General features: G+C 31.6%; 2 protein-coding genes across 3 annotated transcripts; one reads left to right on the forward strand and one right to left on the reverse strand.

Annotated features, from left to right (window-relative positions):
* Positions 1 to 47: 47 nt before the first annotated feature.
* Positions 48 to 4832, forward strand: LOC140040008 (uncharacterized). The gene is made up of 2 exons (XM_072085626.1): positions 48 to 155; positions 655 to 4832. The coding sequence occupies exon 2, from the start codon at positions 665 to 667 to the stop codon at positions 1373 to 1375; it is 711 nt and encodes a 236-aa protein (XP_071941727.1). The 5' UTR covers positions 48 to 155; positions 655 to 664; the 3' UTR covers positions 1376 to 4832.
* Positions 4833 to 6300: 1468 nt separating this feature from the next.
* Positions 6301 to 18379, reverse strand: LOC140040007 (TGF-beta receptor type-1-like). 2 transcript variants are annotated; one of them, XM_072085624.1, is made up of 9 exons: positions 18350 to 18379; positions 17353 to 17652; positions 16665 to 16829; positions 15998 to 16225; positions 12211 to 12441; positions 10345 to 10512; positions 9654 to 9935; positions 9118 to 9248; positions 6301 to 8877 (listed from the first exon to the last, which is right to left on the reverse strand). In XM_072085624.1, the coding sequence occupies exons 2-9, from the start codon at positions 17621 to 17623 to the stop codon at positions 8752 to 8754; spliced, it is 1602 nt and encodes a 533-aa protein (XP_071941725.1). In that variant the 5' UTR covers positions 17624 to 17652; positions 18350 to 18379; the 3' UTR covers positions 6301 to 8751. The 2 variants fall into 2 exon arrangements, with proteins under 2 accessions (XP_071941725.1, XP_071941724.1); XM_072085623.1 differs by having other exon boundaries at positions 18183 to 18362.
* Between the last annotated feature and the right edge of the window lie 614 nt (positions 18380 to 18993).

Consider the following 18993-nt stretch of genomic DNA (forward strand, 5'->3'; position numbering starts at 1 on the left):
CTTAGCAGCTTAGTGAACCGAAACGGAGCCATTATTATTATCTTGTTGAACTGGTGGTAAGCTAGCCTAGATTAATCCTACACAATTTTGGATTTTACGGCAGTTTCGGTGATTGAATACATCTTTACCATTGACTAGATTATTATTTACTCCTGGTATGTTACTGAGATCCACAGTTTCTTGAATATTATAGTATATTTAAGCGATATATCAAAGCCAAAAACCATTCCCCATAATCCATATTCAACGAAGCGAACAGTGAGTACGGTAGCCTAAGTTAGAGCAGTAAGAGACTAGCTTGATGGGGCGTGTTTCCCATATATTGGTGGCCTAGCATTTGAACCTTTATATACAAATGTACTGTCAGTAGGATAAGGCTTATATGGATATGTGTCGTATTAGTTGTAGTAGGCATAGGCCTAATGTAATAGAGTCTCTATTTTAAAAATAAATATTCAGTAATTAATTTAAATAATTCAGTGGATAGGCAGGAGCTAGGCCTAGAGGCCTATCCAGGGAGTTGTTATAATAACAACTCCCTGGCCTATCTTTCAAGTTAGATGCCAAAGTACAATAGCTCTACTTAACTTACTGTAGTAATATCATTGGTGTTGTTACCCTAACATAGAGCAATTGTTTTTTGTTGAGTTACAGATTAATCAAGATGGGAGATTACAAAGTAACAAAGATTCTTGATGACAAGGGCGATATGCGGGATTGTGTCGAATTGATTCGTAAAAAAGCTGACGAAGTACCCGAAAAGATGAGATCTAAAACAAATATCATTGGTCTCCGACTCCAAGGAAATGACATCACTGATCTACCTGATTGGTTGGAAAAGTTCACAAAAGTTCAAGAACTCAATTTATCAGAAAATAAGTTTGAAAAGTTCCCGGCTGTTATTGGTGATATGGAAGCGATAAAAGTCTTAAAGATGTCGCATAACAAACTCACATCACTTCCAAAGGATATTACTTACCTTCATAGATTAGAAGAGCTTTATCTCGATTATAACGACTTCGAAGAAATCCCAGAAGTCATTTTTGAAACCAATATAAAGGAGTTGTACATCCGTAATAATAAAATCCGTTGTATCCCTGCTGGAATAGCGAAAATGAAATGCCTTGAAGTGTTAGTTGTGGATAATAATCAACTGGAAGAATTTCCAGAAGCGTTAGCTGAGATGCCAAACCTACGTGAAGTGTTTATCAAGAAGAATCAGATCGAGAGGTTACCGAGGGGGTTACTCGCGAAAATGTGTAAGCTAGAGGTCCTCGAGTTGGATGAAAACCCGCTGGATTCACCCCCTCACGAGGTGGTGATGAATGGAATCAAAGCAATGGTTAAATACGAACAAGAGCATGAGAACGATTAAACACATTTCAAATGTCAATAGGTTTTTATCAAAATTATAGAATGCGTTAAGAAATTTGTGGTAAATAATTATATATTGGTAAAGCTGGTTGGAATGTGTATGGCTTTAAAGTATGTGAATGCAGTCATGCAAAATCAACAATGTTTAATATACTGTTGCACTATTTGAATGCTCTGACTGTATTAAGCATTACCATAATAAATTTGCATGTCAAATTATGATCATAAAATTATACAAATATTATATTACTATCCAGTTGGCTAACAGTATGTTTTTCTTTATAATCTTACTGTACCTTGATATATTAAGTTTTTATGATCAAAAGATGTACTTTTTTTCTGTGTGTACCTTAATGTCTTGATGTACGTGTGATGATTGGAACAATTGTACAGTAGTAGAAGCAATTCAGAGCTTTTTTACGGGTACATACAGTACATGTTAACAAATGTATTTGATGATTAAACAATTTAGTTGAAGCGTACTATATGTCGTTTTAATATTTAGATAGCGGGCTTATTGTAGCCTTTGGTTGTAAACACCTTGCATAATTGTGGCCTTAAAATACTTTTCCAAAAAATAATATTGTTTAACCTTAAAACTGGAATGCCTTTTTAAGGTTATAAAATTGATAAATTAATACAAAATGATAAATAATATGTATTTTTCTTTTTTGAACATTTATATAGTTTTATCAACTTCAAAAACATAGTTTGAGTTTTAAAAAAATGCAAACAGACCAAATATTTAATCTTTTCATTGCCTTTGTAGGTGTGTCGTAACAGGTATTGTTTAGCATCTAAAGGATATGGTTGATTGACTCCGATGTATAGTGAGCGAGTAGGCATGCATTCACCATTCACAGTGGTTTTACTTGCAGATCTATTTTTCTACTTCTTGTTAATATAAAATAATCAATGTTAAGAATTTGGGTATTCCCCACCAACCATTGTAATTTATGTAATGTAATACAGTTTTAATATTATATTTACACAGCATTTAAGAAATTTTAAACATAGAGAATAGTATATATCTCTAGGATAGAGTCTGACTTTTGTATGTTACGCTTATTACATAGAGATGTTATATTTAATGCTCATAGAGGCTTCAATGTTTTATGTAATTGAATTGGCTTGTTGACAGATTGGACATTAAAATTGTTTGTTTTACCAATTTTATGTTTTTAAAATTAATCAAATGTATTTTTTTGTTCACAGTCACTACTGTATATTATCTGTTTTAATTATTAGTACTATAAAGAAATGTTTATGTATATTTTGCTGAATTTATATTTAAGTTAATTGTTAAGTTTTAGTTGTATCTTTATTACCAATATTATACTTTTTATTAACTCTCCCAGTACTAGTGGCCTAGCCCGAAAATCTGGTTTTAAATTGTATACTTTCTAAATACAGTAATCTGTACACACATTTGTTGTTGGACGAAATGAACAGATTTGACCAGTAGTAATAATTGGGTTTCCTATAAAGTTTACATTTTGAAAATGTAGTAATTTTACTAATAATTAGAAAAATGTTGTTTACTGTTACTACCTATTATTCAAGGAGTCTTTGCTACAGTTTAATAAAAGGAATAAGTAAGTCTTTAGGAAAATAAACAAAAAGCCTTTACATACCCTATTTTAAATGTATATACAGTACAACAGATGTACAGAAGTACAATCAAGTTAACTGTAAAAAGATGTAAAGTTATAACACGCTGAATAAATTAAAATCGTATTAACACTAATTATTATCATCGATGTTTTCTCATTGAAAACCAGACGAAGAGAGAGAAACTTACAAACAAGAAGAGTGTGTAAAACTCCGCGCGATTGTCCCTACAAGTCTGTAATTTCCTAATTGGACCAAAGAACCTTCATTCTAATTGGTCTAACCTTTTAAGCTACTGTACTTACTTACTATAAAAACCTTGAATTTGTGGACATTTTTATTCTGTATGATGACATTAAAAAAAAAAATTAATCCTGATACCTTGGCATACTAATACTACTAGATAAGTGTTTATTTTATGTATAATTTTCTTTATAATACACCATTTTTTATATTGTTTGGAGCTAATTTACTGGGAAAACCTTTGGGAGAACTCCATAATATTAATAAGAAAGAATGTCCATAATAAAATAAATTATTATAATTAAGATTCAAATACAGTATGTTTTAATTAGTTTGAATGTTAATTAAGTACTTCAGGCTGTACTGATACAAATAGCACAGCAGCCTGTGTTAATGTAGTATGTTATCTATGTATTGTAATGCATTAACGAAAATATAATATAAACTGCCATAATAATTATATTCAAAAAATCAGAATATTTAGGAAAATAAGTTAATTTTTAATTATGCTTGTTAATCATGTTTTTGTTACCTTGGAGTTACATTTAAATATGTTACTTTTTTCTTTACATATTGTTTTGTTGCATATTATTAGGGACCATGTCAAATTATTCTACTGCAGTTTTACAGTAACTGCATATTGTTTACTATTTAACCTGTTTATGCAATTATTTATTTACTTTTTTTAGTAGAACCCTGATTATTGAACTGACATCCTCATAATCTTCTACATTCAAATCAACTAAAATGTTAATGCAGTAACAAATGTAGTTACTGCAGTAGAGTAATTTTTATTTTGTATCGTGATATTCAACGTAGTCCCTTATTTTGTATTGTAATCTAAAACATAGAATATTAGCTTGTGTGCACTCATGCATGCATTCTGTTTATACAATAATCAATGTAATTAACATTATTATTTTATAGTGACATTTTAAAGGTTTCTGTTGGTTGATATACACTGTTTAGAGAAAGAATGTGTAAATTAGCTATGGCTTGTTAGGCTTATTGAGTGATTTTAAACCTGGTTGTAATAAGTACAGTCAAATTATTGGTTCAATAATAAACAAAATAATATGGGAAAATATTTTGTTGGTTTTTTTTATAGTTTTTTTTAACTAATGTAAAAACGGAATTAAGTAGACATAGATTTACTTTGAACACATAAAGACTTTACACATAGGCCTACTTTAATTAACCAAAATTATCATACAATAATACTATTGAAAAAAAACGTATTAAACTATTCTAGTTTGTAGACAGCGATTTACTCAATATTGGTGAAATATTTTGGCACACATGGTGTTTCATATGTATAACACTGGAATCTAGTTTTATATTAAAGACAAAAATCTAAATTCTGAATAGTGAACTAACAACATAAGAAAAACAATGACTAGAAGCTTGGGTAAGTGTAAATACTGCTTAAGCATATGTAACCAAATTGAAACAAAGAACGTGACATTTACTGGTATGATTTCATTGCTTTTAGTCTTCTGAATAAATACAATAATCATGGTTGTAATCAAACAATAAATAAATATCAGCATAACCCTGGACAATATGTTGTAATTTATGAATAATAAATTGACATATTAGGTCAAGTATATGTTTTCATTTTGTGTGTACATTAATACAGTAAACTCTCCCATTACTGGACTTTTTGTGAAGTACAAAAGGTCCAAAATTCATTTCAGTTTTAGATTTAATTTTATTTGCCAATTTAAAATGGAAATAGTATGAGTACATTTTCAACATTAAATTCTAAAATGTATATTAATAAAATTATAACTATATACAAAATATTTAAACATACTATATATTATTTTAAAACAATCAATATTTAAAAACAGACATAAAATACCACAGTGTAACGCATTCGGAAATACCAGACATATTAGCAAAGCCCAAAGGTGTCCGGTATTGGGTTGGGAGAGTTGACTGTATTAACAATAATGTATACATTTTGATGGATTAATGTACATCAGCAGGAAACATACGGTGCCAGCTTTTTAAGAATAATATAATTTTATGACTTGCTCTTTGTATATATTATGCTGAACTTTGCTTGTAATAAAACAATCATAGAGTAATCATGTAAATATATTATACAAATGATATGATAGACCATAGAGATAACTAAACAGCCTGTATTCATGGAAAGGAACTTTAGTCTCCTCGGCCTTATCATCCAATTACTGTAGTAATAAGCAAACAATGAAAATTTGAAAATTATATAATTAATTATTCAGTATGTTGAAAGATTACCAAATTGACTACACAGTAGGGCACAATAATAATTCTGATATTTTATATTGTAATTCATCATTGACACAATGGTAAAAATGCATTTATAATAATACAGTAATAGTTCATTCTTATATAGCGCATATAAGCAACCTCTCAATACATTATTACCTCAGTCATTTTTTAGATCAAACATATATGGAAACATACTCCCATAATAATGCAGCTAGTAATCAGTGCAAATAATTAATTATTCAATGTGTCGAAAGATTATCTAAAACTGGACTACACAGTAGGGCACAATGATAATTCTGATATTTTATATTGTAATTCATCATTGACACAATGATAAAAATGCATCCCCATGTATACTGTAGTAGTAAACACTTTCAAAACATTTCCAAATTTCAAGTTTGTTGAATTAGCCAACACTGTTATGTACTCTCCTTTTCAAACCTTTTATGAGAACAAGTTGAGCTGATTTGGGCTGGTGACAGATCCAGCAATTAGTGATGCTAGCTTTAACAATAATCTGGTGTTAATAAACCTCATAATCTGGATTACCTCTACACTATTATTATCATGGAGTACTCACTGATTTACTGATTACATTATCTATTGTTTAAAATACTATATTCTTTTCATTCATTCATTAATTCATTCATTGTATCTACTGTATGAAATCAGTACAATTTGAGTTATTGATTGAGACTTTAAAAGGGATGTACGGATATGGGAGGTGAAAATAATTGTGACATTCTAGTCAGGTGACCGCTTCATTTGCCTCTTAGCCCAGGTACACAAAGAAGTAATTCATCCACACAGTTGTTGCATGAAAAAAAGAAATTTATTTTTAAAGTATACAAGCATATCATATAATCTTACTATAATCATACAAGTGGTTTTATGCAAATTAATTGACTGTAGCTCAATAAAATCTAAATTCTTATTATTTAGTATTCCATTATACTTGTGATATAAAACTACATATAAATGTACTTAACAGTCAAAAGACGGAATTGGAAGGATGTAATCACGAAGTATCACATTTATACTTTCCAATTTGAAGAAATACCTCCTGATTCATTCTATTAAATGCAATTATTTATAATGAATATAAAAAAACGATACCAAAGCTTGGTTCCCTCAAGAATGCAACGTAAAAACGTAAACGCACCACAGGTTATTGGACTAATCGAAGTGTGGATCATCAATTCACTTGCGCCTACGTTGGTTTGTTCCGTTCAAGTAGGAACCAAGCCCAAAGGAACCAGCTCATAGGGAAGATGAAAAAAGAAACCATTTCCAAATTCCTATACAATTTAATCATTGTTATGGGCTAACTATATAATTGTATTACCTCATCTACATATCCCTCACTTATTTATGTTACACTGGAAGAATTTTATTTTCAAAATGTTTTATGTATTTTTAAGTAATTTACTATGTATTAGTGTTACACATGCATTTTCAGAGGTAGTCTCTTGATATTAATTCACAGAATATCACTAATCTTTTATAATTAATCCAGAGAATATCATTAATCTATTACAATAAATCCAGAGAATATTACTAATCTCTTTATATTAATCTACAGAATATTGTTAATCTCTTCATATTATTATTAATCTAGAGAATATCACTAATCTAGTAATCCAGAGAATATCGCTAATCTATTAATCCAGAAAATGTTACTAATCTTGTATTATTAAAGACATGATTTAATGACGGAGGATGTTTTAAATCTAGAGAATATTGTTAATCTCTTCATATTAATCTAGAGAATATCACTAATCTATTAATCCAGAGAATATCACTAATCTAGTAATCCAGAGAATATCACTAATCTAGTAATCAAGAGAATATCACTAATCTATTAATCCAGAAAATGTTACTAATCTTGTAGTATCATGATTTAATGACAGAGGATGTTTTAAAAGACAATTAGGCTTGTTAACGGCATATGATACTATACATTAATAAGCTGTTAACAATGGCAACTTGTAATAACTATACACACACAATCATACATACTTTGATATGAACAAGGTGGGCATATATTTTGTATCTACAATAATTAAAAAAAAGAATTTTTAAATGTTATAAACAATCAGTTATTTTTACAATTTTGTTTATTTGTTCGTATTATTACCAATGATGGAAGTAAAAAATCAAAATCAAAATATTCTTAAAATTATAAAATTAGTCTTTAAATTAATCAAGTACTCTATAAAAATGTATTGTACAGTAGTTTTTAAATTGTTGTTTTTTTCAGTTTGTACTTTACTCATATCATTTTTACACACCATTGATTTTCTTCCTTATAATGTTTACATTTTGATATTTAATGGTTGTCATTTGTCATATTTAAAAAAAGAGAATGGTCCTCCCTAAGTAGACTAATGGGCCTTATCTGAATAAAGTTACTTTAACCACGAGAGAAAGAACAGACTCCAGACCAGACTAAAAGGTCTCATATTAAGCACCCATACATCCTGTTGGTTTTATATTTACAGACAAAATCATCTAAGTTAATGTTCTTGAAAAGACACATTTATCAACTATGTGATGTTAAAGGTAAGACCATGTTATGATAACATTTGATACATCAACATCCAACTAAAACACTTTACTGGCACATAGAACTGATCATTTCAAGTACATGCATAAAATACATTAAAGTATGCATGTACTACACATATTGTTTGTAAAAACACATGAACATGTTTAATATGCTTGATGTTTAATAATGTGACTTATATGTAAAGTAATTCAAATATCACATTCACAACATCAATAAAATAAGCACTTATTATATGTACAGTAGCATGTAGCATTGGAAGGGTTGCCATTACATGGGTAGCAATTAGCAAAATTCTTTTTTCTATACAACATGCATAACACATGTACATAGCTTTTCTATATAACATGTGTAACACATGCATTGTCTATGAAATCTATGTATGCCGGGGTAAGCATGAAAGAGTAAACAAAATTACAGTAATAACACTTTCAATAACTGATATCATGACATAAACTTTCACACACTATCACATAAGTTCTGTCTACACTATCAAACTTTATGTGAAAAATTTGATGTGCCCATATAATATGGACTTGATGATGTTATATCACTACCATATTTGGGCACATCATAGTTTGATAGTGTAGACAGAGCTTTAATCTATAATTTGGAAACATTCTTACATGGCTCTCTGTTTTAGTGAAGTCAGTCTTTATTTTTATATATATTGTTCAATATTGGCTTTGGTAGCCTTAAACTTTAACATCTTCGCCAGCAGCGAGGGAATCCAATGTCTTCTTAATTCGCAGTGTGGTTAGCCTAGCAGCTCCGTTATGATACCAACATTCTTTCATCAGTTTTGCCATGATACGCATAGCCTGCAAAAAGTTACAATTATTATATAAAAACAAATATTGCATACTCAATAGCAATTGAGGGTCACACTATGAATTGGCTACCATTTCAGTTCAACATCTACACATAGGTCACCCTATTAACTGGCTACCAACCACTCATCATGGGTCACAATATTAATTGCCTAATTGTTTAAATAAATGATAGGTTGAATGAATATACATGTTTTGGATTACTTAATCCATTTTCATGATTGTACATACCTCAATAGAACTCCACCAGTTGGGGATAGAGGGCCTGTATTGATCAACACAAACAACTTTTCTCATTAAATCAATGTTGGGGTCTAACGGCACATACTCAAAGTAAGGCAAACAACTATCTTCAACGAAACCTGGAAAAATAAAAAAAAACAAACATTATTATCATAATATTATATCTCTCAAAGAACAATTATTAGGACTTTCTTTCTGGATGGTTTAGCTTATTGTTTAGTTTATTAGTATCTCCATTGAGATACTCATACTCATGTCAAGAGAGCGAATGCCAAAATGACACGGAACAATGCTTAAATGTGCCAGTCACCTAGTGCATGCGCATATCATAAAAATGACTTTATAGGGTAGCAGTCGACATAGTAGACGTGAAAATCTGAAAGTCCCTATTGTATTGGTAACAGCAACATGACAAGGAAGCAAGTAAAAAGGTCAGGCCGGGTAAATGTAAATAAAATGTCACTATTTGAGATTTATACGGAATCTTCGAATTTTGAAAAAAAAAAAAAAATGTGATTGTTTACCTCCAATGGTACATCTTCTGGCAATCTCCCAGAAAACTAAGCCCAAGGCATAGACATCAGCTCGCTTAAAACAATCAAAGTGATGAATATTAATGGACTCATCCAAGACCTCTGGCGACATGTAACGTTTAGTTCCGACTCGGTGGTTTGGAGCAATATCTACTTCATCCGTTGCCGAGTTATGACGCACAGCCAAACCAAGATCGGCAATGGAGCACTGGCCGCTACGCATCACTAAGATGTTTGTGCTCTTTAAATCCCTATGTGCAATTGCTGGCTTGCCTATAGTAAAAGATAATTAGATGCAGGTTATTTAACATCAAAATTAGAATATACTAGTATAGTGAAATCTATTGGTTAAACTAATTAAATTCATTCATTAATTTTTGTTATTTCAGATACAGTAGTACATCCATGGACATAAACATACAATACAAAGAAAATAAAATTAAAAAAATAAATCATCATCGTAAACGCTAATCGTCTTTAGACATTGCGCATCTCACTTGTGTTCGTTTTTGAGCAAGCATATGAAAAGTTCTGTTTCTTTTTTGATGTTTGCCATCCATGTTTTTTCAATTTGTGAATACGTTTTTGAATCTCAAAATGAAAAAGATACAACTGAAATTTTATGCCCAATTAGTGTCCTCTTTGCTTGAGTGTGCTTGTTAATTGATTTACTTTATCCTACCTTGCATTCCAATGATTTCCATATGCAAATGAGTTAGACCATTAGCAATTGACCAGGCCATTTTAATCATTCCGTTTACAGTGATTGTTGTACGATTTAAGTAATCGTAGAGTGAGCCATACTCGTGATAGTCTGTGATCAGTAAAAGCTGCGTAGATATTCCACTATCTGAAAGACAAAAGACGCCAGACATGTTAACATACAAAATTCTAAAATAATGAAAATACTGTGACGCTTGGAGTGCGAGTTCAGTGGTGGGTCCAGGATTTTTATTTAGTGGGGCCTAAAAATGGTAAAATGAAATGCCTAACAGAACCTATTATCCTATCATTGGCATTGCAAATTTGGAAATGGCTAGCCTCACTTAAGTTGTTTTCACGCTGCTGCTCTAGCCCGCTACGTCCCATTAGGACTACTCAATCAGAAGCTAAAGCAAGCAGCAGTTATAGTTCTAAGGACAGACAGTTTTGTGAAAATGGAAACTCCACTATGATTTATTGATTCCAGCTGCTACAGTAGACCCAAAAAACGGCTGGGAAAGAGTCTATTAGGACATGTCATGCTAAAATTACAAATCCCTATATTCACTGTCAGTGTCAGATATTCATTGAATTATTATTGAAACAGTCCATTAAAGTTTGTGTTTGTAATAGGATACTTCACAATTGAAATATCTAGGGTGATGAAGTGACCCCCAGATTTGACCTTAGCAATAAAATTAACTAAAGTGACAGAAATTGAGTATTCACTTCTGTAACAAAAAAGTAATATTTATTCACATATAAAAAATGAAAAGAAACCCAAAAACCATTGTCTGACAGACAATTTAAGTATTTGTTGCTTTAAATTACATTTTTTCAGGTAAAATAACTATCTATTATGTGACAATAAAATGACACATTCAAAAACATTTGAAATAAAAAATATTTTTCAATAAGCGAGCAGCGTTTTTTGTAAGAAATATTTCTTGTTTAATTAATGATGAAATGTCCAAGTTACCATTAACAATTATGTTGTTTTATTTTAATATGTTTATAAATTTGTATTTATTGAATTCATTTTTAATGATACAGTACATGTCTCACCACAGTATCCAGCCAAGCATGCAGTTTTAATTTTTCTTTTTTTTCCTATGAAAAAGGACGTCAACTACTACAATGTCATAATGATTGTCTAGACATGAGCTTATATAAAAGGATAAAGCAATGGCATTGTAAACACACCCCAGTCAAGTACATTCAATAAATTAAAAGCCATTACAACAGGTACATGCCAACTAATTATTGTACTAACATTACAGTGCTACAATAAATCATCAATATACTGTATATTACTGTATATAAGAATTTAAGCGTTTTGTCAGTCAAGGTAACTAACAAGACTATTTTGCATTCAGTTGTAGTTGAACAATTTAGTGATGGTGACCCTAAACAGCATATGCTGACAATCAATGGGCCCTCATATAAACATTTACTGTATAACAAAAAAGAATGGAGTTGCTTTTTAAAAAACAGGTAGATTAGATTAACATTTTGTCATCGCATTGTGATCATTTTTTATACAGTAGTTACTGTATAGAGATATTAATATCTCAATAGTTACTGTAACAAAATATTACCTTGGATACTTTTCAGCTAACCTAACCTGGCCTACTTTTAATGTTTGATGTATGTTGAGAACAGGAACGCTAGTAGAACAAACACAAGATAGAGAAATAACCTCATGACTTTTTACTTGACATGGTTATTATATGATCTACATTGTATGAGGGTCTGCACTAGAACAACATTCATTCTTCTTTTGTGCAAGCTTCAGGGAAAAAAACATAATAAAGTTAAAGTGTACATAAAAACTTGACAACAATACCTTTATTGTCAGCTGCAATGAATCCAAGGATATTTTTGTGCCGAAGCATAACAGTTTGGTAAATTTCTGCCTCTCGGAACCATGATTTTTCCTCACGGGTAGAGAAGACCTTGACAGCGACTGGTTCGTTCCGCCAACTCCCACGATACACCTCCCCATAACGCCCTTTTCCGATACATTCTTGTATGGTAATCTGGCGAGCAATTGTACGCTGCACAAGTAGAGGAAGCCCTGTAGATGTTAGAAAGAGATAATGGGTTAGAAATCGGACTGCTAAAGTCTCTGTTGTTGGTATTAACTGGCAATATGTATGTGTGTATTGTACATGTCTATCATGTCATACCAATTAAATTTAGTGGGTCAAATAATACATTTTTTCTTTTATATTTATTATCATATTTCAACCAATTTACAATATTTTTCAACATTTTTATTATTTTTCTAAAATAAGAAATGTTTTCCAAAAACTTGGCATGCCTCATGTCTGTTTTTTACTGTACTGTTTAAATTAGCTTTTTGATCATTCTATATTTAACACTGGTCAATGTACCAACAGGGCTGTTAGTTATTTGCATTTTGATTACAAATTATTATTTCTATTCAGAATTTAGAAATAAACATTTAAAAATATTGATAATTAAATTGGTTTCTACAAAAAAAAAAGAATCCAACAATATTTAATACTATGAAAAAAAAAAATTATTATTATCGTTTCTAGTTATACATTTTTAAATAAATATCTGAATCACAACTGAAATCAAAAATTAATGAATAGTATAAGTTGAAAAATTCAAGATAAAAGCACATTTTGTTTAGTGAACAAATGACTGAGCGTATTTGGAAAAGTAGTACTGTACATTTTTGTTGTATTTATATATTTAGGAAAATTGCCTAAGGCTAATCATAAGCCAAGGATAACCATAAGCGAATTCATTCACTATCCGTCTTAAAGGTGGCAATCTCATTCACAAGAGAAATATACACAAGATGCTCTACTGTAAAGTCTTTGAGAGTGGAGTAATGAACTGTCATTAGAAAAAATCCTGACACTGACAGGACTTGAACCCAGGACACTTGGATAGATAGCCAAGCCAAGCCAAGCATCATAACCACCAAGCCTCAACTCAACAAAATCAGAAATTGACTAATCAACTGTAAAATAATGTGTAAGACAAGACAGAGAGTATTTCATACTTCGTTACTTGTATATTATTCTTGAAATCACATGGGCATCCCAAATTATCTAACGTAATTGCCTAGCTACAGGATATAAAAGGTTTCCCACACGAATGTCTAGACAGGGGAATGACGCAGTAGCACAGAGAGAGAAACAGAAATAGTAAAGACTAATAATATTAAGTCATTAGTACTCTTAAACTAGCATAGTGAAATATTACATATTTTAAGTACAGTAGTACGAATGTATTTTTTGGTTACTGTTTTATAATTTTACCTAATATTTATTGATACAAAAAAAGTGATGAGAATCTCCATAGCATTTCTATTTTTCCCCCCTAATTAATGTTATTTTACAATATACAGTACAGTATACAGTATGAAAACAAAATATAAAGCATAAAATGACTGATGTGTATTTCTGTGAAACAGAACTTAGATCCAGACGAAGATTAACATGCATATTTGCAATTTTTCAACAAAAAACATGTAGTATTTTTTTAGCACAAAAAAGAATGTAATTGGAACTTGTAACAAAATAATCTTACTACTGTATGTCCGGCAGGGTCCAATGACATTAGATAAACAATGCTATTGTCTACAGCACCCTCGGTAGATATGTTAATACTCTGAACATTAGCATACATTATTCAAAATGTCAATGCCATAGTATGAAAGTACAAACAAAAGAAATTAAATAAATTCTACACAATATTCTTCTAAATTGAAATTTGTTTCGAACAATTTACCAAACTGTGAAATATACTGTATGTATGTAAATGTAAGCATACAGTAGATATCTATTATCAAAAATGTTAAATTTATTATATTTTATCAATCTAAAGCCTCTTTCTCACAGATGTGTCTGCAATATACCGGTACAGTGCTGGCGTCGTGCCGGTATCGTGACCGGCATATACCCATTCTCATCGGACTATCGTGCCGGAAATATAACCGGTATATACCGGCTTTCTGTGAGAAAGGAGTCGGGCATATTCGGCCAATAAAAAGTCTCTGACAAAATAATTATTGAGGGCGTCCTTTATTGTTATTATTTTTGTCTAGGGATATATGGCGGCGAATGTTAGGTTACAGATTATTATCTTCCTTTATAGCATATTTATGCAATATATGCTATGTACAGTATATTCTGCATATATTATACAGGTACAGCAATTAATTAGCCGTCATCGGCAATCTGTAAAACACCTTAGAAGGCTGTACAATTTACAAGGCGACGAAGGGTCAGGCTAGTTAGGCACCAACAAAGAGCTAGAGCCTAGGCCTATATGGCCTAGGCCCCTAGGCCTGCTATAGATTATGCTACAAATTTCTTCTTGTCCCCTTATTTTAAGCAGCTCTCTTATCTCATTATCCCTCCAGTTCGACATTATTATTGTTAATTGAATTGAATCGGCGCCAAAGTGATACACTTGACCGCGCAAGGTGTCTGAAGCCTCGACAGGGAACCCCGGAATATAACGGCGTTACGTTCTCACAGAATGCCCGTCTGGCATTGCGGGGAATATCCCTAGAATATTACTAGGTCTAAAGCAGGTCATGTCAATGCCGGCATGGTGCCGGCATGATGCCAAGACGACCCGTTCTCACAGAAAACCATACCGGCATGGTAATGGTATATTCCCGCAATATTCCTGGCACTCAGCTCTGTGAGAAAGGGGCTTAATTGATATAGCTGCCAATTGCTATTGTGTAATGTATTTAATATCTAGGCCTAGCCTGCCATATCTACTGTTATCTTATGATATCTTCTTACACTATTTTAATACCAGTTGGAGCCAATTAATTCTGGTGAATCTTGCTGGTAAAAAACTGGCTTTGTGAGAAAACTATTGCAATAATACTAGGAATAATACTAATATTAGTTATCATAAAGAATCCTAATGGTAGCTATTTCCCTGAATATGTTTGCGGCTATCTGTATAGAAATACATTTGCCAAGTCATGCGTGATAGCCGCTTTTTTTTAGTGATAGTACTGTACATACATTACATTATTACAAATTATACTATACATTATTTTGCCCATTTTAAAGAAAACAATAATAATCCGTTCTACATGTTAATAATTAATTTGAGCACAAGTTAGCCTAGGCCTATGTATTTTTTAGCACAAGTTAGCCTATGTATTTTTTAGCACAAATTAGCCTAGGCCTCTGTATTTTTGAGCACAAGTTAGCCTAGGCCTATGTATTTTTTTAGCACAAGTTAGCCTAGGCCTATGTATTTTTTAGCACAAGTTAGCCTAGGCCTATGTATTTTTTAGCACAAGTTAGCCTAGGCCTATGTATTTTTGAGCACAAGTTAGCCTAGGCCTATGTATTTTTGTGTTCAATCGAGTAGCACTGCAATGCCTATCTATTCGGTAGACAACTAAACATAGGGTGATTTATTTCATGATAAGGCATACATACATTTCTCATTCATTGGCCATTTAAAAAAGTTGGGAGATCTATAGAAATGAGGAAAACTAAACATAGAGTGTACTTTATTTCGTGATTATTACATAGAGGACACTGTATATTTTCAATTTATTTTTTTCCCTCATGGGCCACTGAATAAGTTGGGAGGTATATAAATGATGAACTTACCTGATCCTGAACCAGGTAGAGTTGGATCAATGATATCAATAAGGCTAGGGCCTCCATCCAAGAACTGAGTAGTATCTGGGTCAGTGATCAACATGTTAGGCATATTCTGTTGACAATGCCGAGCTATCAAGATAATCATTATGAGGATACAGATAAAACATATAGGCACAGCAATGAGAGCAGCAAGTTCCAGTGTATCAAACTTGTTCTTGTTACTGTCCTTTAGATCTGTTAGGAAAAGAATGAGTATTAGAATAATCAAAAGATGCTGTTGGCTGTTAAGTTGTGAGATTAATAAACAACTTAGGTAAGTAACTAGAAAGAGCTCAAACCACCACCAATGCTACTGTACATATCAATAAAACCGTATAATAAGGCTTTACAATGAAAATCTCTATGGTGAAACTGTCCATTGCTGTGGCAAACTTGATATTTGACCAAGGCATATGGAAATTAAATTACATGTTCCCATTCAGCTATGAATCCATCCTTTAAAATCTTATGAAAATTGGGAAATAACTTTTGAGTAATCCTGCTAACAAAATGGCAGAGGAAAATATGCAATTATTATTGCTTCCCAGATTCCATTTTTAAAAAATAAATAAAATTAATCTGAAAATCTTTGCCACACATAACATTGTAAATTACTAAATGTTTGATTCAATACCTTTACAGGTCTCTTCACATAACTCTAATGTTGTAAAGCTATTCTCATTCCCTCCACATCCAGAGTACTCAAACTGTACACAACGGTTAGCTTGTGCCATGTAAGCATACCTCACGAATTCTAATCCTTCGCAAGTACCAGTGTGTAGTGGCTGGTTACATATTACTACAAGAAAAACAAATACATTCCTCCATACAAAAGATACAATCCACATTTTTATGTATTAGGGCTAGAGATTTTGTTTACAACTAACAAACCATTAGGGACCATGCCAAAATTATTCTACTGCAGTTTACTGATACTATTTGGTTTACAGTACAATATTTAACCTGTTTATGGAATTATTTACAAAACTTTGTCAGAGTTTCCTTAAATCTAACTAGCGACCAAACCATGTTTATTTATATATATATATATCACCGGTATATTTTATTCAATTATACACATAAAAATCAGCAGGGAAAAAAGTAACATTTTTCAGCTGAATTGCACTTTATGATAACAGAAAAGGAATACAATTAAAAAAAAAACACATTTTATATTAGATGCACAAATGTCAAATGTGGCAATAGACAACAATAATTGCTGGTAGACCATGCCGATAGTAAGTAGACCATGCCGATAGTAAGTAGACCATGCCGATAGTAAGTAGACCATGCCGATAGTAAGTCCCATTATTGATACTAACCACTTGGTATAGGTGTGTATGGCAACATTATAATGTCCAAGTTGTCATTACAGTAGTCAGCATCGTTACAACACTTCTTCCCATAAAAGTTTGATGGAGCAGACTCCATACAACTGATATGCTTTGCAGAATCGTTTTTCCCTATTGTCATGAGATCTTCTTCAAGAATACAACCTAATGAGGTTTTCAATATTCTGCCTATTCTCTGTATAGCCTTTGCACATTGTCCATTCTTTCCAGCATCGCAATAATTGGATTTACATACTCTCATATTTGGATCATCACAAGAACACAAAATACCTGAAAAATGGTGATTAAAAACAAAAAACATTTTTAAAACCAGCAGGTCAAATGAATCATTATTTAACTTTGTATATACAAATAATTATAGGCCTACGTAATTGTGTGTAAAAGCAATAATCAGAAATCAGTGGGTAGGCTAGTAGGTCTAGGCCTAGACGTCTTAAATTCCAACGCTTGTTCTTTAGTCTAGTAGGCCTAGTTAGGCCTACTTCCATTAAATTAAAAATATCATTATTATATTATTTATTAATATTATTAGGGCCTCTCTAGGCTAGGCCTAGCCTAGTCTAAATAAAGGATAGGGCTAGACTCTACCAAGTTATAGAATAGGCCTTAGTCTACCTTATTATTATGTCCACTATACTAGGAATGTAGCCTAGGCCTCTATGTAGAGCAAAGCTAGGCTAAAGACTTTATAATAGGCAAGGCTAGATCCATCCAACAGGCTAGGTCGGCTGGCGATATTTAATACGTTGTACGAAATCCTTTTCCACTTTCCTAACCACTTTCTTTTTGTTGAAACTTACCAGTGACACAATGTGGAACAAAACACACTACAAAAACAGTAAAAGCTAAATATCTACAACTTATTAGTTCCATGTTTAATCAATTGTTAACATTATAAAAACATCCACACTTCACGAAAAACATTTCAAGCATGAAACAACAATCATTCAACAACGAGAGCAGTCACCATTTTTTCCCGATTTATTCGTCAACTTTATTTGTAACCTTTCACCTCAGTTTGACCTCTTCTTCCTTTTTGTAATTTGAAATTAATCCGCTACATGTATTTTTCCAATGTTTTTATACTATTTTGCAAGGTAATTTAATTGTGTTTGATATTTATTGATATATATTTTATTATCGTTATTTAAGAACACTTTTATATTACTCATATTATTAATTGATGTTATATTTGTAAGATATAAGAGCATAATTATAACATTGCCTAAAAAAGAGTACGAATGTTTTTACGCCGTTGCTAAAGATACGGTACCGTATCCATGCTTTTAAAAACTAAAGATACGGTAATTATAGAGGGCGCTTCCGTTTGCTAAAAGTACGGTAAAATTGCATTCCTAAAACTCGTACCTAAATATAAAAATCGTTCCTAAATATAAAACTCCTTCCTAAATATTAAACTCCTTCCTAAATATTAAAAACCTAACCCTCTAAATAATCTCTCTTAAATTAAAAACTAAAAAAAAAAAAATAAAAAAAAGACGTCAAGAAGAGTATCGAACCTACAACCCCTTAAGCCAAAGCCTCACCACATGCCCACTAGGCTACACAGCTAGCTTGCAGAAAACCAATGCAATAACCTATTTGATTAAC

The sequence above is a fragment of the Antedon mediterranea genome, chromosome 2 (assembly GCF_964355755.1).
Source record: "Antedon mediterranea chromosome 2, ecAntMedi1.1, whole genome shotgun sequence".
NCBI lineage: Eukaryota > Metazoa > Echinodermata > Crinoidea > Comatulida > Antedonidae > Antedon > Antedon mediterranea.